This window comes from Danio rerio, chromosome 8 (assembly GCF_052040795.2).
Source record: "Danio rerio strain M-AB ecotype USA chromosome 8, GRCz13ab, whole genome shotgun sequence".
NCBI lineage: Eukaryota > Metazoa > Chordata > Actinopteri > Cypriniformes > Danionidae > Danio > Danio rerio.
In genome coordinates this window covers 20,080,382-20,108,376 of record NC_141028.1, presented here as the reverse complement: position 1 = coordinate 20,108,376, position 27,995 = coordinate 20,080,382, and the positions used below count along the sequence as shown (strand labels likewise).

Below are 27,995 nucleotides of genomic sequence, written 5' to 3'. Positions count from 1 at the left end.
AAAACAGAAGGCGGGAGTCAAGCGCTGCAGCCGCATGATGTTGTTGTAAACAAGTTGGTGTCTTGTAAACAGTACTGTACATGTTGTATTAATCCATGATTTAAACGTACTGTACTGGTGTTTTATTCGTCATACTTTTTTGTATAGGACCGTTTTTATGCGTGTCTGTTTCATGCATCCTCGATAGGTTTTAAGTCGAGCTTTCAACAGAGTTTAAGGAGCTGTTTAAATCAGAAGGCTGAATTAGCACTATGAGCAGGTTTAGATCTACGGTTCAGAAGGGGAAGATATCGGCTTTAGAAAACACTGAGCTGATCAAATCCAGCAATAAGAACAGAAAATCAAAGCCTTCCATCAAAGGTGAGTGACTGTCACCGTCACACAGGTACATATGTAACGACCAAAAATATCTGCATATTCTATACGTTAAGTAATATATATCTACCGTTTAATCTTTATTTGCAAGTCAGAACTCAAAATGCTGGGTGACAGGTAAAGGGAGAGTTGACCCAAAAATGAAAATCATGTCATCGAGCATTTCTAACTTGTTTCAAAAGATAGTTTGAAGAATGTAGGAAACTGATTTCTTTAGTATTTTCCCCCCTGAAGTGGTAGTCAATGACTTGGCTACCAGTTTCTTACATTCTTCATAATATCATCTTTTGTGTTTAGCAGGTAAAAAAAGTCCTTAAGTTTTAGACTGAGGTAAAGGTGGTTTTTAGGTGAACTATTTTTTTAAGGTCTTAATCTGAGTGACTTCAAGACACTTCGTTGTTTGCCTGTAAAGTTGTGTAACGTTAATGTTTGACATTATTGGCTTGCTTGTTTTTATTCCACCAGAGGAAACATCTGAAACTGAACCTTCATTATATCACATTTTTCATGATCCAACCGAAATATCTGTGTTCCGCTCTGACCTGATGAAGTGGTATGATGAAAATAAGAGAGAGCTTCCCTGGAGGACATTGGTAAAGCAATTTAACATATTATCTATATTTATATTTACTTTTTATTAAATATTATGGGGGGGTTGTAGTTCTGAGAGATAATTAACATTAATATTAACATTAATTAACTTAATATAAGTAGATTTGATATATTGTATACATATAAAACCACTTAAATTGATTGTGTAAAAAACATAAATGAATCTTTTATTAGTTTATTAAATTGGGTAACACTTAATTTTATGGTCCATTTGTGTATTAGTAGACTGTTTGCTTAATATCTGTTGATACTGCTCCTTTAACTGACATTTAACTGACTATAAGAAACTTTGCAGGTACATGTCAACTTGCACTAACCCCAACCTAATAGTCTACTTATAATCTAATGAGAATTAGTTGGCATATACATACATGCAATGTAACTTAAATTCAACAAATGACCATCAAAATAAAGTGTGACCATAAATAGTGAGTGCCACAACTAGTACGTCAAAAAGTATATGCATTAAATATTTTCCTGACTGCTTAATAAAATAAGATTTTTTTCTCATTTTGGATCTCATTGTAAACCATCCAGGCTACGACAGAACAAGATGATAATATCAGGACATATGCAGGTATGGAAATAAATTGATTGTCGCAATGATCATATCATAAATCTTATGTATCATAATTTTCTCTCTTGATATTCCCAGTGTGGGTTTCAGAAATCATGTTACAACAGACTCAAGTGGCCACCGTGATAGACTACTATAACAGATGGATGAAGGTAGACATGCTTCTTTGATCAGATTTCTCCTTTCGAAGCTCCTCTGGGCTGTCATATCTTAATGCTTTTTCCCTATATTTATTTTTAGAGATGGCCGACTGTGGAAAAACTTGCTGCAGCTACACTGGAGGTGAAAGTTAATCCACATATACACAAAATAAACACACAGAGACACGGTGAGCATCTGACAGCGGTGCATTGTTTTCTCCCTGCAGGAAGTGAACCAAATGTGGTCAGGTCTTGGATACTACTCCAGAGGACGTAGACTGCATGAAGGTGCTCAGAAAGTAGGTTTAAACAACATAACGGAGAAGTTATGCACAGACTTATGACTTAAGAGACATTATAAACATGATTTCTTAAAATAGGTGGTATCAGAACTGGATGGGCAGATGCCAAAGACTACAGCTGGACTATTAAAACAGCTGCCTGGTGTTGGACGTTACACAGCCGGGGCGATTGGTTCTATAGCACTTGGACAGGTACTTTTTTATGCTGATTAAATTTGATCTCTGCGCTACTAACATCTGATTTTTACACAGTCTTTCTACACTTACCATCTTCACAATATTCGATTATTTTATGTGTAACATGTCTTAAACTTCAAGAAGAAAGCAATGTCCCAAGCTTTCAATGATCAGGCTGAAAATTGATTTGTGGATATGAGTGAAACATTACCAAATATTACTCCAAATACTACTTTTAATTTAATTACTTGCATGATACTCTAGTAAACAGTAAATATCAATTTGTGTAGTGCTGCATCACATATTAAACATGGAAGAAAGATTGCTGTAAATAAAGTTAGTTAGTTTACTGCATTGGTTCCTATTGTTCTCCAGGTAACAGGTGCTGTTGATGGAAACGTCATTCGAGTTCTGTGTCGCGTTCGAGCCATAGGAGCAGACAGCAGCAGTCCTGCTGTAACAGATGCTTTGTGGTACTGAAATATCTTAACAAGTTTATCTATTGTTAAAATTCACGTTTAAGCTTTTTCTGGAGGTTTTTCATTCTGTTTTGAGGTGTCCCAAAACAAAAAAAACTTTACCTGAATTCAAGGTTAAACTTATTTCTACAGTGATTGAAGTATCTTATCTCTCTAAATTCTTTTCTTTGATTGGTCAAATGTTTAAGTGTAATATTTACAGCACTTGTTGGAAACGGATGAGAAATTCAGTGGCAGAAATTTTCCCGGCACAGTAATACTAACAGTGCTGATGCTGATGATGTTTGTTTTACTTGATCATTTCTCTTCATAGTTTGAGAGTGCATTTGCTTTTGCAGCAAAGAAATGAATGGTGGCTGTACACAAGCAGCCAGTGAAGGTGCTGTTTTGTTACAAACCTGTGTTGGTTTTGATCTTTGAAACTTTGCAGACATTTCAAGCTATTAGAAAGAGTTATAATACACACACTAATACATCAAAGGTGCAATCTAAAGAAACATAATGGGGAATGTTAAACAAATAAATAAATAATATTGCAAAAAAAATTATATATATATATATATATATATATATATATATATATATATATATATATATATATTATAGTATATATTATATACATATTATTTAATAATGTATACATATTTATTTATTATTTTTTTAATATACAGTTAAAGTCAGAATTATTAGCCCTCCTGAATTATTAGCCCCCTGTATATTTTTTCAAGACATTTCTAACAGGCTGTCTGTGGGGTTTTAAAATGCCTTAAATCTCAAAAACAAATTTTAGGCCTTAAAAAGTATAAAATCTACTGAAATATTGTGTTGTAGGTCTTAAATCTGTTTTGCTCGTGTATAGCTACTGAATCAGGCCAACACCCGTCCCAATCGTCAACAATCCATCTCAATAAAACTTTCAACTTTATTTAAAAATGTAAATTTTATCTATTTAACGTTTAATTGTTTTTCTTACAATAAATTTTGTTTAAAAGTTATCCATGTTTTTACAGCTGAGATCACTAACCTGGACAGTGTGTTTTGCTCATTTAGTTTATTATAGTTTTTAAAACATTTGTCAATTTTTATTTTAAAGAAAGTGTATGTTGAACAAAAGTGTATGTTTACAACTAGAGCTTGCTTTTGACAATATTTAAAATGTTATGGGGCAGATATAAATATTTTCCATATGGGCCATTTAAAAAATTCCTTACCGTTTAGCTCTGAACGAGTCTAAGATTTCATTTATAATGGTTTAATTAATGTCTTAAAAAGTCTTAAATTAAACTTTGTGGAACCTGCAGAAACCTTGTTCTAAACATAATAAACTCTTTTCTAATTACTAATTTGTTTAACTTTGCCATAATGACAGTACATAATATTTTACTAGATATTTTGAGATACTAATATTCAGCATAAAGTGCAATTTAAAATTTTAAAGGCTTATCTGCGTTTTGTAGAAAAATTGCTTAAGGGGTCTAATAATATTGACCTTAAAATAGTTTTTTTTTTTTTTGAAGTAAAACCGCTTTTATTCTAGCCAAAATAAAACAAGTACAACTTTCTTCAGAAGTAAAAAATATTATAGAAAATACTGTAAAAAATTTCTTGCTCTGTTAAACATAATTTGGGAAATATTTGAAAAAGAAAAAATAATAATAATTTTGACTATAAGTTAAACTAAATTGTATTTCAGGAGAATTGCAGATGCACTTGTTGACCCAGAGAGACCAGGAGACTTTAATCAGGCTATGATGGAGTTAGGAGCCAGAGTCTGCACCCCAAAATCCCCTGTGTGCAGTCAGTGTCCCATTCAGACCCACTGTCATGCTTTCAAGAAGGTACTATCCAGCAACTCTCACCACACAATTCATGAGGAACCTTGCCTATTTTATAACAATGTTCTTATTATATACTGTAGATAAGCATTAAACAAGAGATGGACTGCAAAAGACTTCTAAATAAACTTGCCTCAAATCCCAAAAACCCCGTTCCTGATATAGAGAATTGTAGTAAGTAAATGGTCTAAAATCATCAGTTCATCAGACCGAATGCACTGTTTAATATCTGTTCACATTCTTTAACAGTGTCTGCTGGCAGCTGTAACTTGTGTCTGTCAGAGGACTGGGACCCTCAGCAGGGGGTACAGAATTATCCAAGAAAGCCTGTTAAAAAGGCTCCACGTGTGGAACAAACACTGACCTGTATAGTGGAGCATCAGCGAGCCGGAGAAGAGTCGGAGTACCTGCTCACCCAGAGGCCAAGCAAAGGTAAAACTACTGTTATAATGGGATGAACTAGACATGAACTTACTTGCATGTGTTCATTTTTTTTTTTTTTTACAGGACTCCTGGCTGGGATGTGGGAGCTACCCAGTGTGCTTTTGCAAGCTGACATCTCTGAAAATAAATATAAAGAGTTGATATGTGACATGATGCAGAAATGGCTGCAAACACCCCTGGACACTCACTCAGTGCAGTTTGTGGGAGAGGTGTGTGTGTGTGTTTTCTCGACATCTATATCTTCTTGGGTTCAGAATAGTTTCAAATTGATTAAAATGCATTGAGCAAATGTATGATTCATCTCTTTGGTCATGATGTGCATGTTTGGTTACAGTGCGCATGTTTGATATTCATCCACATCTTTTATGTCTTCTGTCAGGTGGTGCATATTTTCTCCCACATCCATCAAACCTACATTGTGTTCTCGGTTCATGTTTCTGATTGCTCAGACAGAGAGCAAAAGCAGAAGACCTGCTGGCTAACCAAATCTGCTCTGCAGAAGGCAGCCGTGTCCACTGGGGTTAAAAAGGTTGAGTGTGTTTTCATTAGCCTAGTTTCCACTATCGCGCCTAAAGCGAGTATACCAGGGCGAGCCAGGGCCAGTCGTGTTTCTACTGTCACTTTTGGGGCCTGATCGGTCTAAAGCGAGGCTTCCTCAGGGCAAGCTGCCGGCCTTTTTCGGCCTGCCGAATACCTTGGGCCAAAGAGGCGGAGTTTGTCCCCGGCTGGTAAAGATTACACTAGTTTTCCAATCGCACATGAGTACATGTGCCAATAATAATAATAATAATAATAATAATAAATAAGGGAAAAAAAAAACATATAGCTGGTTAAGATAGGCTATTCCATAAAACACCTTAAAGGCTTTGGGGCTTATGATCGCCCTTATGTTTCCCTTTCAAATTGTTGGTATTGCATAAAATAATAAAGTAGTTTTAATTTAACTAGGTGATATTTCTTTGCTGCATCCTCCTTGATGTTTCAATAATGAATAATAATCTTTACACCATATTAAAGACACAGCAGCCATTTACTTTCAGTTGTCAAGGGTTTTTATCAAGTTTAAAAGGTGTGTTTTTGCATGAAATGTGTGTTTTGATGCATATATATGTATGCTAGAGCAACATATGTAGGCCCTCACGGAATCTGCACGCGCAGATTTCCACAGAATTCCGCAGATTTCTGCAGATTTTTAGCCTATTATAAATTCTGTTTATTTACTTGTAAATCTGAATTTATTCAGTTTTTATTCAGTAATTTATTACTTTTTATTTAATATATATTAAGGTTTTAGTTATCATACTCCGCTGGATACTCCCAAAATAATTCAGCTGAAATTCGCAGATTTTTACCAAAATTCTCCACAGAAATAGCAAAAAACATCCGCAGATTGCGACTGACCCTGGCTATAGCCTATATTTTATTACTTGCTTTTATGTCCTGAAACACTTAACTGTTTGCTTTATTTAAGATAACCAAATAATATCCAACATCCTTAGATTATTGTCTTCAATTATTGTCTTTAGCCTAGGGAAAAATGTGTATGATTTAGGTCTCTCTGGAGGATTTGGGCTGAATGTTTGATGGCACCTACCGAAATGAGGATGTTATAAAATACATTTTTATACAGAGTTATTGCTGGAAAATTTCTGTGGCTTTATGTTATGGATGGTATGCCGGGTCATCCCTCTGTTAGTGGCAAGACCACTCGATGTATGATGCCAACAGTCAGTCGGCGAGTAAAGAAATATATTGAATGAAAATACATAGGCCTATGCGTATTGATATATAATTTAATGCTTTACAGTAACATGTCATTTGTTTGTTTTGGTTTATCGTTTGTTTTAATTGTTTAATGATGATGCAGTGGTGTGCTTTATTTGCCTGGATCCTGCTGAACTGAGCGGGTTGTGTGATGTTTGATTTGGGGAATATTCTGTATAGGCCCGACAGTGGAAAAGTGACATGATTTTGGCCTCACTGCTCTCTCTCTCTCACAGGCTATTGGCATGGCGCAGCCTGATTAAAAACCCTGGCTTGCACTGGCCCGACAGTGGAAATTGGTGTCACAGAAAAAAAACAACTTTAAAATCTATACTTTTAATTTTTTATTTATACTTTAAAATTAGCTTTAAAAAAACAATCGCAAATTTGATGCAATAAAAATGCTGATTAATGTTGGTTAATGTCAACACATTTTTTAAATTAATGTTAATTATTTAAAGTCTTTATTTAAATTTAATTTCAGATTATGAAGCTCTATGAATCTTCCAGCAAGTTGGACCTCAAGGTTGGTTTTTTCTAAGTTTGCATGCACTTTATTTTTTGTTCTGTTAAGTATTTATTTGATTTCATATTCATATGCTACTGATTTTAAAATTACTTTCATATCTTATCATATTTTATACTTTTTAAGGAAAAGAAGAGAAAAGCCGGCCCTGAGAAACAGTCAAACAAAATAAAAAGGCCCAAAGATGCTGCTACTAATGTAGGACCCAAACAACTCTGCCTCAGTAAATTCTTCTCTACCTCAAAGACAGCAGTTAAAAGCAAATGCTCTTAAGAACTGTTGGTCTGGATATTAAATCTTGTATAATCATCATGTACATTTTTATATTATTTCATATGATGTATATTATCATACTGTATAATACATCTGCAGCACTGTTTTATTACGGAGAACGGGCATTTATATTAGGTGTTTTTAAAGTAAATAAATGTATATTTTCTTTAAAAATAAATTGTTATAAGATGTAGTATTGTCCAGAATAAATGTTTATAGACCATTTTAATGCAGTGATGTCATTGGCCCATGCATATTTCCTATTTATCAAACTACGATTTAATCATACCTTCATGTTAAATCAGCTATCATAACAAATTATTATATTATTTATCAGTTTGTGGACCATTTTGGATTCTCGGAAGCTATGGAAATTAAAAATGTAAAACAGAAAATAAGTAAGGACCATTGTTATTGTTTATATCCCTCAAAATTGTCTTTTATAAATGTGTAAATGTGCCTTGATCTCATATGAGTATATAATCTGCCTTTAAACGTATAGAATGTAAGTTTCCTCATCGTGGTTCAAAACTTTTAAGATTTCTTTCGGTTTAACACAAAATTAGATATTCTGTAGAATGTTTGGGAGAAAGTAGCCGTGAACGTCCATTGTAGAAAAAATACTATGAAAGTCAATGTTTTGAAACAAGTGGAGGAAATGTAAATTAGACGTTTTCTGTTAACTATCCCTTTACTCAAGCGTAATATTATTTATTTAACAGCACGTTGTCAGACAGAATAATTAAATTATGATCATGTTCTTTCAATTCTCTGCGCCCTGAATGCCTTTTTTCTGTCTAATGCTGGGTTGTCAAAATAAGAGTCCCTTTTCTTCTTTCCCACCTGTTAATATTTCAATACAACACGTTTCGAGGCTTTACGGCTCTAAAACACGTTTAATTTCTTTTTTGTGTCTTAATTATAATAATGATTATTATTTTTTATTATTTTCGCCGCCATATTGCATTGAGAGTCGTGCTTAATTTTACTACACAACAGAGACTTTTATCTGCGCATCTGAGTTGAAATGAAAACGGGTGCAGTCCAAAGTTTTCTTTCCAAATAGATCTGTGTTCTTCTGCATTACAGCTGATAACACACTATTTCCCGTGTTACTCAAACAAAATTGTTCAAAGTTCCCATCTGACCGTGCGATTAATTAGAACAGCTACACAGTGCGGTAGCGATCGTTTAAACTCAACAGGTAAGTTCACCGGTACATTTATGATAATGCAAACGGTTGACAAAACGTGGATTCACCCATATACAACTACAACAGCATAATTCATGCACAGTGTACTTTACACCACATCAATAATTTGCATGTTTGTTTTTTTTTATCAGAATTGACTGCATTTCCATCGTGTTTTTACGTGTTGTGTAATTGTAGTCTTAAGCCTGTGTCTTTAATAATGAAGTTCTGTTGTAGAGTTCTCAATGGAATCCGCATGGCAGAGACTGGAATCCATGCACAAATGGATTGTAGAGAATGGGGGTAAGATTTATTTAATAATGATTTTTTTAAATCAAATTAACTACGACCAACTAGTTATACAAAATAATTAATAACAGTACATAAAAACTCATCACAAAATATGAACATAAATTTGTAGAAACCCCTGAGGTGCAAAGCATTTGCTTGCTGTCATGTTTCAGACAAGCGGACTGACCCATGGCTACTAGTCTACTCTCCTGTACCGATCATCTGTATATTTTTATGTTATCTGGGTGTTATTTGGATCGGACCCAAGCTTATGAAAAACATGGAACCAGTGAACCTAAAAGGACTGCTTATTGTGTACAACTTTGCCATGGTTGGTTTGTCTGTATACATGTTCCATGAGGTAAATAATGCATTTTATACATTACTCCATTAGTTCAGGTTGTTTATCCTACCATCAAGGTCTTGCTTTCAATAATCAAGTCATTCAGTCTGAGAATATTGAAGATGCGTGTCCTCATCATGACCTTTTACCAACAAAGTATTGTTTCTTTCCACAGTTCCTGGTCACATCTTGGCTGGCAAACTACAGTTACCTATGTCAGCCTGTAGACTACAGCACTAGTCCATTGGGAATGAGGGTGATTGTCTCGTTTCTTTTTAATTCAGTAATATTTTGAACTATATTTTGTACTGAAAATAAAATGAGCATACAGTGTTATCTTTGTCTTTACCAAACATTGTTTTTTATTTGACTTTTTCAGATGGCAAAAGTGTGCTGGTGGTTTTTCTTCTCTAAAGTAATTGAGCTTAGTGATACAGTAAGTTTCACAAATGTAAAAAAATAAATATTACAATGATTTATATCAGGTGTATAGGCATGACTCAGTGAATGATTCTTTTTTTAACCTGCCACATAAAGGTCTTTTTCATCCTAAGAAAAAAGAATAGCCAGCTCACATTTCTTCATGTGTATCATCATGGAACAATGATCTTCAATTGGTGGGCAGGAGTTAAATATGTGGCAGGAGGGCAATGTAAGTCTGAAATACATGGATTATCATTGGATATTTATAAAACATATATACACTTACTGGCCACTTTATTAGTACTGGATTGAACCCACTTTTGCCTTCAAAACTACCTTAATCCTTTGTGGCATGGATTCAACAAGGTCATGGAAATATTCCTCAGAGATTTTGGTCCATGTTGACATGATAGCATCATGCAGTTGCTGCAGATTTGTTGAGAGGGGTCTGCCTGCAGACCTGGTGCAGTGCAATCTGGGCTACATCCAATGCTTTTTAATGGGCTCACCTAACCCCACCCCTAACTGTACCCGTCACAGTGACGTCACTAGCTCCAATTGAGTGCATTGTTTTTGACATTGCATCGCTGACTGATGCAGTCTCAGCTTGCATTACAAAGGCTGCATCCAGATACTATTGGATTTGTTGGCTGCACATACATGATCCGAATCTCTTGTTCCAACACATCCCAAAGGTGCTCCATTGGATTGAGAAATGGTGACTTTGGAGGCCATTTGAGTACAATGAACTCATTGTCATGTTTATGAAGCCAGTCGGAGATGATTTGCGCTTTGGCATGGAGTGTTATTCTGCTGGAAGTGGCCATCAGAAGATGGGTACACTGTGGTCATAAAAGGATGGACATGGTCAGCAACAATATACACGTAGGCTGTGGCTCACCCTCCGAATGTTATGAGTGGTTGGACAGATGTACCTAATAAAGTGGCTGGTGAGTGTATATTAAACCCATAATATGACATGTGCATTTCTAAAAACAGAATATTGTCATTTTATTGTTTCAGCATTTTTTATAGGGCTGCTGAACACTTTTGTTCATATTTGGATGTATTCTTACTATGGTCTGGCAGCTCTGGGCCCTCATCTGCAGAAATATCTGTGGTGGAAGCGCTATCTCACCTCACTGCAGCTGGTATACACAAGACACACATATACACGCATACACTGCTAATCTGGCTAATTTTAGTCCATTCATACATTAAAAAAACACTTTTACCTCATTTATTAACAATTTTATATCGATTTAAAATGAATTGCTTCAATAGAGATTAGTTGGTAGATTAATATGAACCACATCTCATTACAGGTCCAGTTTATTTTGCTGACTGTTCACACTGGATACAACCTCTTCACTGAGTGTGAATTTCCTGACTCCATGAATGCAGTTGTGTTTGCCTACTGTGTCAGTCTCATCATACTTTTCAGCAACTTTTACTACCAGAGCTACATAAAGAGGAAGAGCAAGAAGTCTTAACAGCATTTGAGCCACACGCTGGGGAGAGGAATAGACAAATGCTGCATCCCCTTACACATTCCATTACTGCATTCTTGGTGTTATGTAGTGTTCAGGGTTAAAAGGATTTGTTAAACCGCTGACCTCATTATCAGATATAGTAAGTAAATGTAATTTTCCAGGGATATATGCTACTTATGCTTTTTGCATTTGAGAGAGGTGAAATGTCCAGCTTACATTATCAACCAAAATAACTTGAATGTAAATAAAGTGTAATGTCATTTTAAGTCACTGTATGATGGGTCAGATTGTTTTTCGGCCTTCTGCTGTCTAAATTGTCAATTAATACCAGTGACGGGCACTAGATGGCACCATGTGTACACGTGGGAGTACTGAAAGGATACAGGCAGCGTGTTGCCAAGTCCTTTATTTTCAACTATGTTCCTCTATTTTTGTTTTTGAAAAGATCCGTTTTAAATTAGATAAGCGGATTTAACTAAGTGGAACTCGCATACAGAGTGCAACAGCATCCGTTGAGGACACCAAACGAACCACTTGATAGCGATTTGAAAAATGTATATTTTCAGTTGAAAGGGTTTTGCTTCAATTATTTGGCAACACGGCAAATTGTAGCCTCAAAGCGACCCAGGAATGGGTAAGTATTTATAAGGGAATAGCTTCAATACGCAGTTCTGTCAGCATTGTCGACATCGTCCAATACATAAATGTCAGATCATGTTATGGACATATAAACGTGATTTAGTGCTTTTGTGTGTGAATAAACAGCATAGCATAATGGCGGTTCTTATTGCTAATCCAGAAACTATTACATGTCTAGCTCTCCCTGTATTTGTTTTTCACCACTAACAGTAGTGAAAATCATGATCGGAATGTACTGAACCATCAAAAATATCCAGCACTGGTATTTCGCAGCTCAATATCTGCGACAGTTGCAATGCGCAGATACAACGCTTCCTTCTACGTTAGATACTGAAAATAACAATAACATCGTCAAGACAGACTGACCTAGCCTAAACAGTTTGTAGCTTACATTGAAATAGATAAAAAGAATAACAAGGTCTATTCATAATTTCACTTTATCCAAACCATAATGACACTGAACTCATTTATTTATTCTGTTGGTATCTGTTCTCTTCAGGAATCTCCAGGGATCACTGGCACAAGCGTCGTAAAACCGGAGGAAAACGGAAGCCGTACCATAAGAAAAGAAAGTATGAGTTGGGTCGGCCTCCAGCAAACACAAAGGTGTAATACTTTACTCTAGGCATCAAACTCAGTTCCTGAAGAGCCACAGCTCTACATAGTTTTGTCTTAACCCAAACTAATTGAGCCCTTAAGGCTTGTTTTAAACCTCCAGGTTATTGTGTTGAAGCAGGGTTGGAACTAAACTGTGTAGAGCTGTGGCCCTCCAGGAACTGAGTTTGACACCTCTGCTCTAGTAGAACTCGTTAGGCTACTACACGTCTCTTTATCTATAGATCATGGGTCTCAAACTTGATTCCTGGAGAGCTGCAGCTCTGCACAGTTTTGCTCCAACTCCAATCAAACACAGCTGATGCAACTAATCAAGGTGTTCAAGACTACTAGAGACTATTAAGCAGGTGTGTGTTGGAGCTAAACTACGCATAGCAGCGGCCCTTCAGGAATAGAGTTTAGACCTTGCTATACATGGATATGTTATGCAGAGAGACAGTCTATATTACAAAACTGTTTCACACAATATGAACAGCAGAAATCAAATAAACAATTGTAATTATCTTTAAACCTTTTAGATTGGCCCCCGCCGTATTCACACGGTGCGCGTGCGTGGAGGAAATAAGAAATACCGTGCACTGAGGCTGGACAGCGGAAACTTCTCCTGGGGCTCAGAATGTGAGTGAGCATCTCTGTCCATTATATTTCTTCCTTCTTCCCCTCCGTCATTCCTTGCTTCCTTCCTTCCAGATTCGACCAACTAGTTTAGTATTAGGTGTTTTGTTAATAAACAATTATCAAATAAATAAATCTAAAAGTTTTTCGTTTTATTTAAGCAAGCAAATTTTAGGTGATAGTTTGAAAATGAAAATGCTGGTTTCAAACCTGTAGTGAACACAAAAGAAGATATTTTGAAGAATGAAGGAAGATGGTCACCATTATCTTGCATGTTTCCTCCCTGTTATACATGTTAGTTGTTCTAACATCTTTAAAATTTAGTCTTTTGTGTTCAACAGAAAAAAAAGAATAAATTGCAAGTTTTCATTTTTGTAATTGTAATTTGGTGTGCTTACAATCAGTGGTGGAAAGAGTACTGAAAAATCATACTTAAGTAAAAGTACCATTACTTGCCTAAAAATACAGCGCAAGTAGAGTAAAAGTAGCTGTTGTAAATATTACTCAAAGTATGAGTAGTACTCAAAATACTCGAGAATAGTGAGTAAAGAGTATTTTGCTGTAAAAAGCTGATACATTTGCATGTAATTTGTGGATGTAAACGTAGCATTCTGTAGTACATTTAGCTATTGCCCAACAGGCACACAACGCATAAGATGTTAATCTTATGTTAGATTTAGGTTTTTGAGGTCACCTAAATTCAATGTCTAGCCAACGTCTAAAGACAACATTATTTTGATGTCCAATAATTACATCAAATAACGTTGATATTTGACTAATTTTAGGTTGTGTTAGAAACTGACCAAAATCCAACGTCATATTGACGTCAGGTATGGCAACCAAATTCCAACATCTAATAGATGTCATAGTGGTAACTTTCACACAATGTAAAGCTGTAACTTTGATATTTGGTTGATTTTAGGTTGGACGTTGAACATTGACGTCAGTCTGATGTTGGGTTCTAATGTAAAGGCAATTTTCATTTCCAAACAAAATGAAACGTCCCCATGACAATGGCTCACAACGTCAATCTGACGTCATGTTGATGTCTTGTGCCTGCAGGGTGCTTAAGACCATTTCGGTCATCATACAGTAAACATCTGTCATCTTCTTCTTATTGAAATGCATCTAAACAGTCTCTAGATCAATGCATTTAAAGAATTTGGACTTCTTTTTGGACAGTTTTAATGCTTTCAAACAATTTGCTGCAATTATAAATCGCCCATGTCTTGAGGTAGTTCATTATGGTGCGATTTAACTTCTATGTATGATTTTATTGGACGGGAATCACCGGACTGATTTTTCTAATCCCCATAGACAAGGCAAAATAAAGAAGTGACTGCAGGTTGAAGGAAAGTAATGGAGTAAAAATATCAATAGTGCACTAAAAATTTACTCAGGGAAAAGTAAAAGTACACATTTTTAAAACTACTTAGTAAATTAAAATTCCTAAGAAAAACTACTCAATTACAGTAATTTGAATATTTGTAATTTGTTACTAAACAATAAACATTTGCTTACATTTATAATCTTTTAATTAATGTAGATGTTCTACAATGTTTTTTAGGTTATAAGTCTACAAACTGACAAACTCTGCTGAATGACTTTATTTTTGACCTAAGAAGTCCACTAAAAATGAGAAATGATTGGTCTACTGAAGGAGTGACCGAGCTGTCAGCAAACCCACAAACTTCTTATATAATAGACTGACAGACTGGTTGGTTTTTGGGATATTTTCCCACCTGTAGCCCTTCCAAATGTCTTGCTACCAATATTTTTATTGGTTGTCAGGACACTGAGTTTGTGTGTCAGTGCATTTAGAAGTTTTAAAACCATGAGATGCCTTTAGACTGAGATCATGGAAGTGGTGCCTGGAAATTTTCTCATAAATTTACCATGAAGCTTCTGATGTAGCTCATTACTGTTTAACAAAACGCTTTGCTCGAACAGGGACATCTGTTGAATCGACCTGTTCTTAAATGTCCGTCTCTTGGGCCGCATGGACATTTTTCTATTTTACACATGGCGTACATTATGCCATGGGTATTATTTATTCTTCGTAACCAAATCTAAACATGACATTGGTAAAAAAAAATTAGACTCTGGAAGCTCTCAGAATTAAAAGCACGTCTAATTTTGTCGTTATAACACACAGGTTGTACTCGCAAGACCAGGATCATTGACGTTGTGTACAATGCCTCCAACAATGAGCTTGTGAGAACCAAGACCCTGGTGAAGAACTGCATCGTTCTGGTGGACAGCGCGCCGTACAGGCAGTGGTATGAAGCCCACTACGCCATTCCTCTGGGCCGCAAGAAAGGAGCGAAGCTGGTAGGCTTCAATTTACAGAGCACAGTATAAATAGATGTGCATGTCTATTTTTAGAGTGCCAGGCATCTCATGCATACTGCACAGAAATGACAGGAGATTTTCCAAAACCTCAAGCTCTCATGTGACAAGTTTTGATGTTTGGTTAGGAGTTTGCATTTGCATTTGGAGTTAAGCCACAGAAACTATTGTTAATGCAAAGTTGAGCATTGTGTGTGCGTGCGTGTGGGTGCGTTTGTGTGTGTGTGTGTGTGTGTCTGTGTGTGTGTCTGTGTGTGTGTCTGTGTGTGTGTCTGTGTGTGTGTGTGTGTGTGTAGTAACCAATCAAAATACTGCAGATGCCTAGTGGAATCCTGACAAGCCTGCAATTTAAACATACCCATAACATATTTCATTGACTGTACATGTAATGCTTTTTCAGTCAGGAATGAAATTACTGAAATTAGGAATGACATTTCATTAACTACATTGAAAAAATATTCGTAAATTAGCCGTTTTCCGTATTTTGTGATTTACATTTTTATTTTTTCCTGTTTATTCATGCTTTTGAATTGGATTATGGGCCTTTAATCTTTTTTCCAACAACTTTTAACCTTGCAAAGTATAAAAAAGTGAGTTCTATTAACATTTTTGATAGTTTAAAGTGATATATTGTCTGAGTTGGTGTTGTATATTACAGTGCAAAAAAACATGAGGACATTTCCTGCTATCCTACAGACTTATTTCTGTATGTTATTTCTTATTCATTAAATTATTTCAAACTGCCGATAAAATTCACTTACTTAATCTCTAGAGTTAAATTTTCAACATCAAAAGTCGACAGAGCAGAAATCATGGTTCCATAATGCGATTCACAACCGTAAATTAACTTAAATCACTGGTAAATCACAAAATACGGAAGCAGGGCTGCGCCCGGTCAGTACCTTGATGGGAGACCACATGGAAAAGATAGGTTGCTACCAGAAGTGTTGTTAGTGAGGCCAGCAGGGGGCGCCCAACCTGCGGTCTGTGTGGGTCCTAATGCCCCAGTATAGTGAAGGGGATTCTATACTGCTCAGTAAGCACCGTCTTTCAGATGAGACGTTAAAACTGAGGTTCTGACCCCTGGCATCCTAGCCAAATCTGCCCTCTGGCCTCTGTCCATCATGGCCTCTTAACCATCCCCATATCATAATTGGCTACATCACTCCTCTCCTCTCTACCAATCAGCTGATGTGTGGTGTGCAGTCTGGCGCAATTTGGCTGACGTCACGTCATCCAGGTGGATGCTGCACACTTGAGGTGGATGAGAAGATTCCCTCCAAAAATGTGTAAAGTGGTTTAAGTGTCCAGAAAAGCGCTATATAAATGTAAGGAATTATTATTATACTTTGCACCTACACCAACCCTAAGCTGACCCCTTTCAATAATGCAAAAAAAACATTAAGCATCACAAATATGACACCATATCTGGGCCATTGTTTTGCACAGTTTAGCTTTAACTTGCCTCAACACACCTGCCAGGACATTTCTAGCAAGTCTACTAGGAACTTGATTGGCTAGCCAAGATTTGTCTTAATGGGGTTGAATCTAAACTATGCAGGACACCGGGCCTCTAGGACTGAGTTTGGGCACCCTTGCTTTACCCTAGCCTTTACCCAACCTATCCAAGGTGTAAGTTCCTCCCAATAGGAGCTCTCTGGGCTGTAGGGATATATACCGCAAAGAAACAAACATAACAAACCCAAAAAATTTGGTTAAACTACATATCAGCCACTGTGCAAAAAAAAAAGAAGCACAGAATGAATGCACAGCAATGAAGAGGACTACTAAAATATAAAAAGTGCAAAATAGCCACCCTTGCACACAGTGAAGTGAACAAAAGAAAGACTCTATCAGAGTATGAATACCAAAGAAAAGTTTGAAATGTTAGTATAAAACGTTTTCAATAATCGCTATCTATTTCTTGCTTGTTTGATTTTTAAGTGATCAAATACTGGTTGACAATTTTTCCCAGATAAACTTCGGAGATTGTAATAAAGAGAAATGCTGACTGGTTGCCTTTATAATTGCACATATATTCTCATCCTTCAGACTCCAGAAGAGGAGGAGATCCTGAACAAGAAGCGCTCAAAGAAGGTTCAGAAGAAGATCGAGGGACGCAGAAAGAAGAGCAAGATCAGCAGTTTGCTGGAGGAGCAGTTTTTGCAGGGCAAGCTTCTCGGTCAGTTTCCCTGCATGAGTCTTGACACTCATAATCTTAATTTTTCTAATCTGACCATTGGGAAAAGTTGTTTTCAACAGCATAAGCTTGAGTCCAAGTCCATTCACTTCACAGTCCAAAGCAAATAAACAACAGTACGTGTCCTAATCCTCGCTTACTGATTTTGTAATAGTCACTGGATGTTCTGATTTTAGGATGATTTGAGGCATGCCCCATTACAACAAGAAACCCACTTATTAGCATATTACACTCTCTTACACTTGTTACATATTTCTGTGTTGTTCATGAGACAAATCATCTGTAAATGTGTCCCTGCTTCTGTCTGAGTTTGCTGTTTTCAACGTTGTTTTATTTTCTTCTCAGCTTGTATTGCGTCCAGGCCTGGCCAGTGTGGCAGAGCAGACGGATACATCCTGGAGGGGAAAGAGCTGGAGTTTTACCTCCGCAAGATCAAGGCCAAGAAAGGCAAATAAACTCCAGCAATATAACCAGGGCTCCACCGTAAGATCATTTACGGGTGAAAATGACTGCATGAATTTGAAAAATGACTTAGGTCAGCAGTCTTATATTAAAATTTGATTAAGCTCATTTACTTCCCTCAAATATTGCATTTTGCACAATATAAAACCTTTAGCACTTTCACTCACAAACTGCACTTTCACGATACAATTTATTTCATCTTAATTATTATTATTATTATTATTAATATTATGTCAGATTTCACTGAAGTATTTTTCCTACATTAAGTTAAATAATGCATTTAGAATGAAAATAAGTAATTCTTGAATGTGGCTCAAAGTTGAGATAACCCAATTTGATTTGGTGCAGGGTTTCTGCGAGGTCTTAAAATGTCTTATCCCAAAATCTAAATTTTAGGCTTTAAAAAGTTTTAAATTTAGTGAAATATTGTGTTGTAGGTCTTAAATCTTTTTTTAAACAAGTCTTAATTTGCTTGTGTTCATGTATTGCTACCCAATCATAATAAAACTTCAAACTTTTTAGTCAAAAAGGTATTTATTAACTACTTTATTATTTTAAAGGAAGTTCATGTTGAAAAAAAAGTCTATGGATACAAGTAGAACTTGATGGTTCTTACACTGTTTCAAATATTTACTTCTTTTTTTTTCTTTTTTTTAGTTAATATTATATATAATTTATTATTGTAAAATATTCATTCATTTATTCATTAATTTTCTTTTCGGCTTAGTCCCTTTATTAATCTGGGGTCGCCACAGCAGAATGAACCGCCAACTTATCCAGCATATGTTTTATGCAGCGTATGCCCTTCCAACTGCAATCCATCTCTGGAATATTGTTAAATATTAAATTATATAAAAAAATTGGTAGGGCAAATAAAAATCTTTTCCATATGCACCATTTGAAAAATGTATTAGCCTTTAACTCTTTATGAGTCTAAAATTTCATTCATAATGGTCCTAAAAAGTCTTAAATTTGACTTGATGAAATCTGCAGAAACCCTGTGGTGTCTAAATTCAATTAATTTTAGTGTATTAAGCATGTTGAAAGCATACACACATACACAAATATATACAGTATACTGACTGCTGCAGATAGATAGATAGATAGATAGATAGATAGATAGATAGATAGATAGATAGATAGATAGATAGATAGATAGATAGATAGATAGATAGATAGATAGATAGATAGATAGATAGATAGATAGATAGATAGATGTTGTTTGATCATTTCAGGACAACTTTAAGGAAAGGTTTTGATCTACTTCAAATGTTGATCATTGTATAAATACATCTCACTACATTTATCAATTATAATATCTTAAATTAAAATTTATTTTGCTGACAACATTTATGATTTACATATTAATTTAACAGGACAAATTATGTACAAAGAAAGTACAAACAACCCATACTTGACTTAACTTTTGTTTAAAAAACTCATTTTTGACTGACCCATGCAAATGATTCATAATCCATAATATATATATTTGACTGTCTTTAACTTAAGAGAGGTTCTTCTGATGTAGAGCCCTGAATAAATGTATAAAATATATCACCTCACTATTAGCGTGTTGTATTTGCTGTGGTCTCCTTTATTTGTGACATTAAGCATTTGTGTGTAGGTTGGCAAGTTCATTATCATCCAAAAGGGGGCAGTGTCTTCCTAACAATAGTTTATTAAATGTTTTTTCCCTGTTCAGTCCATCATGTTTGAGACCAGCTTCTAACAAACCTTTCAAAGTTAAGGGAACATACGCAAATCATTTGCAATTGAAGCCCTCTGTATATTTTATAGTACTTAAACTCAGCTTAATGATATTTATTTATGAGCAGCATAAGTACAATGATGAGCACAAGACTTCAATATTCAAGACTCATTTATTTTTTTTAGAGATCGAGAGACTGACATAATTATTAATATTAAACAAAAACTGTACATTTTATACATACGCTGAAAGTGTGGTAGATATTAAAGCCATCGACCGTTACAAAATAAAGAACTCTGTTTATATGGGATGATGACAACCAAATGACAAAGCAATACAAACATTTGCAAACATTCACTGACAAAACACAGCAACACTAAATAATTGTTTCCAACACAATGAGAGAACGAGAGCTGGGAGAGGGAAATGTGGATCTCATCACTGATCAGCACAGATGCGGCCGTTCTGAAGTTTTGTTCAAACCCTTCCAGGGTCACAATTAGATCAGAGCTGACCAGATGGATTTATTAAGACTAGCGATGTCTGACGACAAGCCACAATCTCAGGAGACTGTCAACATCCCAGTGGGCACCTTGTTGCAAAAAAAAAATAAAAAATGCAAATCGATTTCATGTCAATTGACTACCATTGTCAATATGACATCAAATTAGCATTAAAAAATTGATTACTGGACTGTCCTGGAAATTATTTTTGATGTTTTTTGATCCCTTTTCAATATAAAATGCCAACAAATTCCTGTGGTAATCTGTAGTTAAAGCTTTCAGATGAATAAAAACATTTTGTGTCATTATTTTGGTGGTTAAAAGGACATCAATGTCAAGATTTTGACATCATTTCTGATGATCATTTGACATCAAGTTGCTCACTGGGACATTTTTAAGAACATTGGGGAAAAAAAAAGTGCAATTTCATTCTACAAATAAACACGAGCTCTCATGATTGACCCTTCGGTGTGGTGGAGCAGCAGCTTTTTGTGTAGTCGAGGAAATGGATAATATTTCAGTCCACTGAGGTGCTTCAATCCAACAAGGCTTTAAATACAATCAATAACAAGGATGAATGCTAAAGAAACCGAGAAAGGTTGAAACTGCATTGATGAAAGTAGAATAAAAAAAGCGTTTGGTCTGAAAGAAGATGTTAGTGTTGATGGTGGACGGGTGAGCTGGCTCTATGTCTCTGTGTACACTGATGACATTTGGCTCAAGCCGCGATCGAAGCCGCCCACCTGAAAGAAAACATTCTCCTCGGTGCCTGGCGAGAACTGGCAACCTGACCCTATGATGTCCGGCACCAAGCTGAAACCTGAATTACCCAAAGAAAAGAAAGAAAAAAGTGCCACAATTTCATTAAAATCAGAAAACATACAATGTAAAAAGATTTGGGCACACTATTTTGATGGTCCGTTTGTTGAATTTAAATTAAATTGCATCTACATGCCAACTAATTCTCATTAGATTATAAGTAGGCCGTTAGGTTGGGGTTAGGGTTAGTGCAAGTTGACGTACAAGTTGAAATGTCTGTCGAAGGAGCAGTATCAACATCGGACAGACAGTTTACTAATACTCGAATGGACCATCAAAATAAAGTGTTACCAAAGATTTTTCTAAATGTTACACCAACATATCTTTTTGTTGCTTTAACTTAATCAGGTTTCAACTCATTTTGATTTATTTACTCAAAGTTTAACATAATATTTTTAGTCAGTTTGAGATGACTTGCAAAGTTCATTTGATTCAACTAAAATATTTAGGCAGCAAAGTTTTTTTTACAAGGTGTGTAAGTACATTTATACATACGTAAGAAAATGGACGATACAAACTCATCCAGTTAGCTTGTCAGTGCAGCTTAAATCTACAGGGTGCACTGTAAAAATATCCCTAATAATTGATTCATTTTTTTTATTTTATGCTTTTGCATTGTGAGACCTTGGTCTTTCTTCCAACAATTTTAACATTTGTAAATTAAAAAGTGACATTTATTAAAAGTTTTAATAGTTTAAAGTGATATTAAATCTAGGTTGGTGTTTTATATTACAAAAACCTAATAATAAACTGCCAATACATTATATTTACAGCCTTTTTTTCTCTATACATTATTTCTTATATTTCAAACTATTAAAATGTCAATAAAAGTCCTTTTGTTAAAGTGTAGAGCTGAATTTTCAACACCAAAAGTCAACAGGGCAGAGATCAACATCCCAAGAATTTTCAACAGTTCAAATTATTAATTTTAATAACAACCCACATAAAAGTCTGATGTATAGCTATATATGCAAAATACATATGACATACAATTTCATATTTCGATTACACAAATATAAAAAGTGTCATATACGATGCATGTATTTCAAAATATTGAAAACATTTGCACTTTCGTGTTTTTTTTTCAACCATTTGAATTACAAATATGTACACATGATGAAATAAATTAGCTTTAATTTAATATATACAGTATGTTCATGTATGTTCATTTACACTATTGGCCTTTATTGCTTAAGAACTTGAACAAAATGTCACCTTGAGTGTGTGTGTTTGTGTACCTGTGGAGGAGGTGCTGGTGGAGCAGCTCATGTGAAAGCCATTGTGTGGGTTTGGGTTGAAGTTGTGCGACTCTGCAGGTTGATGGCCGCCGCTGATGGACTGATCCATTCTGTAACTGTCGCCAAAATGAAAACAGCTCTGGAAGTTTCCACGATAATCTACAAACACACATAAACCCAATATAAAAACATCTCATTTGACAGTGGATTTACTATAGGTTCAAAGCTTTGGATAACTCTTAAACAAAGGCATGAATCAGCATGTGTTTATTCCTGTTTCTCAGCAAGTGTTCAACAAGTAGTCTTTTTTTAGATGTAGTTCACACATGTGCATCTGTGTCCTGACAACTGAGCGTTTCTCCTTCAGAGCAGCTCTTTTGACAGACAGCTGAGTTGTTTTGGACTGGCTGGTTTTAGTGCGAGAAGCTTCCTCTTGTGGTTGCAGGCCACATGTTCTGGCTAATGCAGAGCACAGCGGAGACTACGCCAGTTCGCATACTGATGAGACTCTCTCTGACAGCAGATACTCATGCGTGGATATTTTTAAACTGGTCAATTAAACCGGTCAGAAGGTAGGAGATGGAAACTGAGAGGGTTTTAACTCTCGCCAATCAATCATCATCATTATATTGTCTTACAACTGAAGTCAAAATGAAATCAAAATTGACAATTTTGACCCAGGACTACAAATTCTTAGTTTAGTCATAACCCAGACATCAACATGACATCTGATTGATGTTTTACCCTAATGTCATGGGGGTGTTGCATTTTGTTTGGAAACAAAAATCCGGTTGACGTCAATCTCCTAACGTCCAACCTAAAATCAAACAAATTTCAACGTCTAATGATGTTACAGCTTGCCGTTATTTGGACGTTACCACTATGACGACTATCAGATGTTGGATTTTGGTTGCCATACTTGATGAATAAATGTCAGCATTTGACATCAATAAGATTTTGGTCACTTTCCAACACAACTTAAAATGAACCAAATATCAACATCATTTGACGTTGTTATTGGACATCAAAATAACGTTGCGCTTAGACGCTGACTTGACATTGAATTTTGGTCACCTGACGTCATGACCGAAATCTAACCTAATATTAACATCTTATGTTGTTGTATGCCTGCTGGGAAGTGTCATTTTTAAGTAAAGATATCAACTAAAATCTTACTAAAAAGCTTTTCATTTATTTATACTTTGAAAATCTGGGATCAGAGGGTTCAAACAAATAATAAAAAAAAAATCCCCTTTAAAGTTGTCTAAATAAAGTTCTAGTATAATACAGTTCTTTGCGATGCACACTACTAATCAAAAACAAGTTTTGAGATATATTTATATAGTAGGACATTTATACAGTAAGAAGATTTACTAAATATGTTCATGAAACATGTTTTTTGGTTCCACAGAATAATAATTTTTAGCATTAAACAATTGCCATTTTGAACCATTCAATGTATTTTTGGCTCTTGCCAAAAAATACCAGTGCAAGAAAAGTCTGGTCATCATTTGGACCCAATAAACCTACTATATCCTGATTAATATGGCACATTTCTAGGCCTCTAAATGACCAACATGATCAAAACTGTTTATACTTTTACTACAATAGGCCTTTAAAAAGCTGAGTTTTACCACTTTTGAATCAATTCAGCTGATCTCTCAGTTCTGGCAAGAGCACTTTTAGCTTAGCTTAGCAGATTATTGAATCAGATTAGACCATCTTGTTCAATAGTGACCCACAAGTTTCTATCATTTTCCTATTTAAAGCTTGACACTTTTGTAGATACATCATCTATTAAGTAAAATTATTATGGAAAATTAAAAGTCGCTATTTTATAGGTCAATATGGCTAGGAACTGTACTCTCATTCTAGCAAAATAAAGAGGTGGTGTTAGTGAGGCCAGCAGGGGGCGCTTAACCTGTGGTCTGTGTGGGTCCTAACACCCCAGTATATTGATGGGGACTCAGTACTGCTCAATGAGCGCTGTCTTTCGAATGAAACATTAAACCCGACTCTATGGTCATTGAAAATATCCCAGGATGTCCTTCGAATTAGAGTAGGGGTTTAACTCCGGCATCCTGGCCAAAATTGGCCCACTGGCCTCTGTCCATCATGGCCTCCTAATCATCCCCGTATCATAGCTGGCTTCATCACTGTATCTCCTCTACACCAATCAGCAAGTAAGTGGTGTGCGGTCTGGCGCAATATGGCTGCCGTCGCGCCATCCAAGTGGAAGCTGCCCACTGGTGGTGGATAAGGAGATTCCCCCAATGTGTTCAGCACTTTGAAGGTCCAGATAAGCGCTTTATAAATGCAAAGAACTATAATTATTATCATTATTATAATTATCAATGAACTTTTCTGCCACACCATAAATGCAGCAGGTGCAATAATATTACACAGCACCTGAAAGAAAACATAGAATCTGTATAATATTGCATGACAGCAAAGTTCCTTGATTATTTTGCTGGAATGAGAATATCTTTCCTAGCCATAAACATCATCAAAATAGCACATCAAAAGCAACGTTTCACTGCTTTTCATTAAATACAGAAGTGTCAAGCTGTAAATTGAAAAATATTGAAACTCTTTTTTTGACATTTTTGAGTGAGATGCGAATGGTCTCATTGTCTAAACACAATGACGCTAAGCTAAGCTAGGCTAAGCTAAGCTAAAGGTGCTCAAAAGTGGTAAAACTCAAGTCTTTAACTCTGGATGAATTGCAAAATGTTTTTTCAAAAAAAAAAAAAAAAGTGGTTCGTTTGTATGCTGTAGAAACTTTACAATGTGCACATGGCCGAGTGTATATAAATACAGTTGTCAATCGCAAACTTAGCCAAACAAGCAAAGATGTCGTACCCTCACTTGACGGCAGGTTGTGGAAGGTGCTGTAGGGTTTGTGATGTGTGTGGAGGTGTTGCTGGTTGGAGGAGTTGTTCTGCTTCTCTAGTGTTGGTGGAGGAGACGTAGCGGCCTTCAGTAGGCTGATCCCTGGAGACAGCAAAGCTCCGGATAACCTGGATGAGACACGGTGAACGATCGCTATTAATATTAATAATGGTGGATGACGAGCAAGCAGGCCGAAAGATAGCGTAACATATACAATAAAAAGAGTTTTCTGGATGCTATTCAAAGTACCGTGGAGTCTCACCCCATCCCACCTTTAACCCTGAGAACGGGTTACCTCAGAAAAGAGTCAAACAGCCTCAAGTGAAGCATTATTTATTTATTTTATTCATTTATTTTTTATTTACTCCAACATGCTTCATCCTTTTCCAATTCTTGTTATAATGGAAAGTCGTGAGCCTGGTTTTGATTGAGTACAAGCCCGTTCTTCGCTCCAGATGCCACTTATACATAACATGCCCCTGACTTACTGTACACTGTGATGGCTCTGGGGAAGTTATGATAGCTCGCACACAATGGAACAAATGAAGGCTTTGTTAGTGCCATTAGATGCAGCTGTCAAAAGCAAGTCTTCAAATATGCAAAACCAACTTCCAGCAAGACACGGAGTGCCAACCGAACGGCCCTGTGAAGTCGTTCCTGCCCCCCTAAGTCAAGGCTCTCTGTCTTTAGTGCACACATCAAAGACTTGTATTCTGAATTTCAGAAATGAAGAGAGAACAAAAACAAACTCTAAGAATCGGCTGTTTAAACACAAGTATGACAAACAGATGCTCATCGTGATACAGTTATGGAGAGATATTATGAGGACATGTACAGCTGTAATCTTATACGCTGATGGACAGAGGACAATTTAATGCCTGCTTGGGCTTGATGACATAAGATCGACATTTATACACATATTCACAATTGTTTGTTATTAATTCTAAAAACTTTTCATTTTATTTAAAGACTTCATGAAATACACTCACTGGCCACTTTATTAGTTACACCTTACTAGTACCGGGTTGAATCCGCTTTTGCCTTCTGATCTGCCTTAATCCTTCATGGCATAGATTTAACAAGATACTGGAAGTATTCCTCTGAGATTTTGGTCCACATTGACATGATAGCATCACACAGTTGCTGTAGGTTTGTCGGCTGCACATCCATGATGCGAATCTCCCATTCCACCACATCCCAAAGGTGCTTTATTGGATTGAGTTCGGGTGACTGTGGCTGCCATTTGAGTACAGTGAAGTCATTGTCATGTTCAAAAAACCAGTCTGAGATGATTGGAGCGTTATCCTGCTTGAGGTAGCCATCAGAGGATGGGCACACTGTGGTCATAAGAGCTGGACATGGTCAGCAAAAATACTTAGGTAGGCTGTGGCATTGGCATGATGCTCAATTTGTACTAGACCAGGCAACATTTTTCCAATCTTCTATTGTCCAATTTTGGTGAGCCTGTGTGAATTGTAGCTTCAGTTTCCTGTTCTTAGCTGACAGGAGTGGCACCTGGTGTGGTTTTCTGCTGCTATAGCCCATCTGCCTCAAGGTTCGACATGTTGTGCATTCAGAGATGCTATTCAGCATACCTCGGTTGTAACGAGTGGTTATTTGAGTTACTGTTGCCTTTCTATCAGCTCGAACCAGTCTGGATTTTCCCGCAGAACTGCTGCTCACAGGGATATTTCAACCCTAGAGATGGTTGTGCATGAAAATCCCAGTAGATCAGCAGTTTCTGAAATACTCAGACCAACAACCATGCCACGTTCAAAGTCACTTAAACCCCCTTGCTTCCCCATTCTGACGCTCGATTTAAACTGCACCAGATCGTCTTGACCATGTCTACATGCCTAAATTCATTGAGTTGCTGCCATGTGATTGGCTGATTAGAAATTTGCATTAACAGGCAGCTGGACAGGTGTACCTAATAAAGTGGCCGGTGAGTGTAAGTGGTTCTGTATATGCTAGTCTACTCCTAAACACTGATAAACTACAAATGAATGATAAAATATGGAATTAATACAATTATTAGTATTGCTAACACAATGCATGTAGCGAAAAGTGACTGTAACTGCAAAACATTTCTACAATTATTTATATTTTTTAGAAATGATTAATAGCCTTTCTCATCTCTGGTAATGAGGCAAACATAGTTATGACCCATCTAGCATTATTTTGGTTGGTGGGTTTTGTTGCGAGACCTGGCAACCCTATTGTAAATCTTCTCTAGTCCATTTCTTCTATTCAGTCTGTTAAAGCCACAACTCTGACATTAACACTACAGAGCTGGTTTATTGTAGAATCTGCCAAATTACAGAGCCACATCATACTTCATACAGATCCTTTCTTAATTGGTGCTTTCTTGTAATGTAAATGTTTATGTTTATGTGTAAAATGAGCAGAACATATTTATATATTCATCTAAATGTAGCTATACTGTCACTAAACTATACCTAATGAGGCAACAAAAGTTAAGAAATATCCAGCAATACACCAATTTTTGCTCTAGAATAAAAAAATTCATTAAATCACTAACTACAGTGCTCAGCATGATTGAGTTCACCCCATTTTGAAAATGAATATTTTATTCATTTCTTAGTGAATAAAGGCAATGTGTTTTGGTGCATTTAAACAAAACATATTTATTAAACAGATGTATTTATTAAAATAATACTTTAGTCATATACGCATGCACTTGACTCA

The 27,995-nt window shown here is 36.0% G+C and overlaps 4 protein-coding genes and 1 long non-coding RNA gene across 8 annotated transcripts in view; 3 read left to right on the top strand and 2 right to left on the bottom strand.

The window, feature by feature from the left end:
• On the top strand, positions 1 to 7,733 carry mutyh (mutY DNA glycosylase). The gene is given in 15 exon segments (NM_001436603.1): positions 1 to 360; positions 841 to 968; positions 1,525 to 1,564; positions 1,643 to 1,716; positions 1,805 to 1,846; positions 1,932 to 2,003; positions 2,085 to 2,198; positions 2,559 to 2,656; positions 4,356 to 4,500; positions 4,581 to 4,671; positions 4,747 to 4,929; positions 5,005 to 5,150; positions 5,321 to 5,470; positions 7,190 to 7,231; positions 7,358 to 7,733. Coding segments are annotated over 15 exon segments (1,581 nt in total). The 5' UTR covers positions 1 to 251; the 3' UTR covers positions 7,505 to 7,733.
• Positions 1 to 27,995, bottom strand: part of LOC147842616 (uncharacterized) — a 1,013,036-nt gene that overhangs the window by 329,364 nt on the left and 655,677 nt on the right. The gene's annotated exons all lie outside the window — the stretch shown is intronic.
• elovl8b (ELOVL fatty acid elongase 8b) lies at positions 8,518 to 11,517 on the top strand. 2 transcript variants are annotated; one of them, NM_001204524.1, is given in 8 exon segments: positions 8,518 to 8,708; positions 8,934 to 8,999; positions 9,161 to 9,348; positions 9,506 to 9,586; positions 9,710 to 9,766; positions 9,868 to 9,982; positions 10,777 to 10,904; positions 11,079 to 11,517. In NM_001204524.1, coding segments are annotated over 7 exon segments (795 nt in total). In that variant the 5' UTR covers positions 8,518 to 8,708; positions 8,934 to 8,941; the 3' UTR covers positions 11,247 to 11,517.
• On the top strand, positions 11,850 to 18,707 carry rps8b (ribosomal protein S8b). The gene is given in 6 exon segments (NM_001134683.2): positions 11,850 to 11,880; positions 12,385 to 12,491; positions 13,019 to 13,118; positions 15,271 to 15,446; positions 17,517 to 17,646; positions 18,010 to 18,707. Coding segments are annotated over 6 exon segments (627 nt in total). The 5' UTR covers positions 11,850 to 11,876; the 3' UTR covers positions 18,120 to 18,707.
• Positions 19,415 to 27,995, bottom strand: part of glis1b (GLIS family zinc finger 1b) — a 147,649-nt gene continuing 139,068 nt past the window's right edge. For 2 of the 3 annotated variants that reach the window (XM_087264467.1, XM_087264466.1), the window contains exons 9-11: positions 25,257 to 25,414; positions 22,395 to 22,553; positions 19,988 to 21,157 (exon numbers count right to left, since the gene is read on the bottom strand). In XM_087264467.1, coding sequence (XP_087120593.1) covers positions 21,024 to 21,157; positions 22,395 to 22,553; positions 25,257 to 25,414 — 451 coding nt within the window. In that variant the 3' untranslated portion in view covers positions 19,988 to 21,023. Of the gene's footprint in view, positions 21,158 to 22,394; positions 22,554 to 25,256; positions 25,415 to 27,995 lie in introns of all 3 variants that reach the window. The other variant, XM_087264465.1, reaches the window with a different exon arrangement.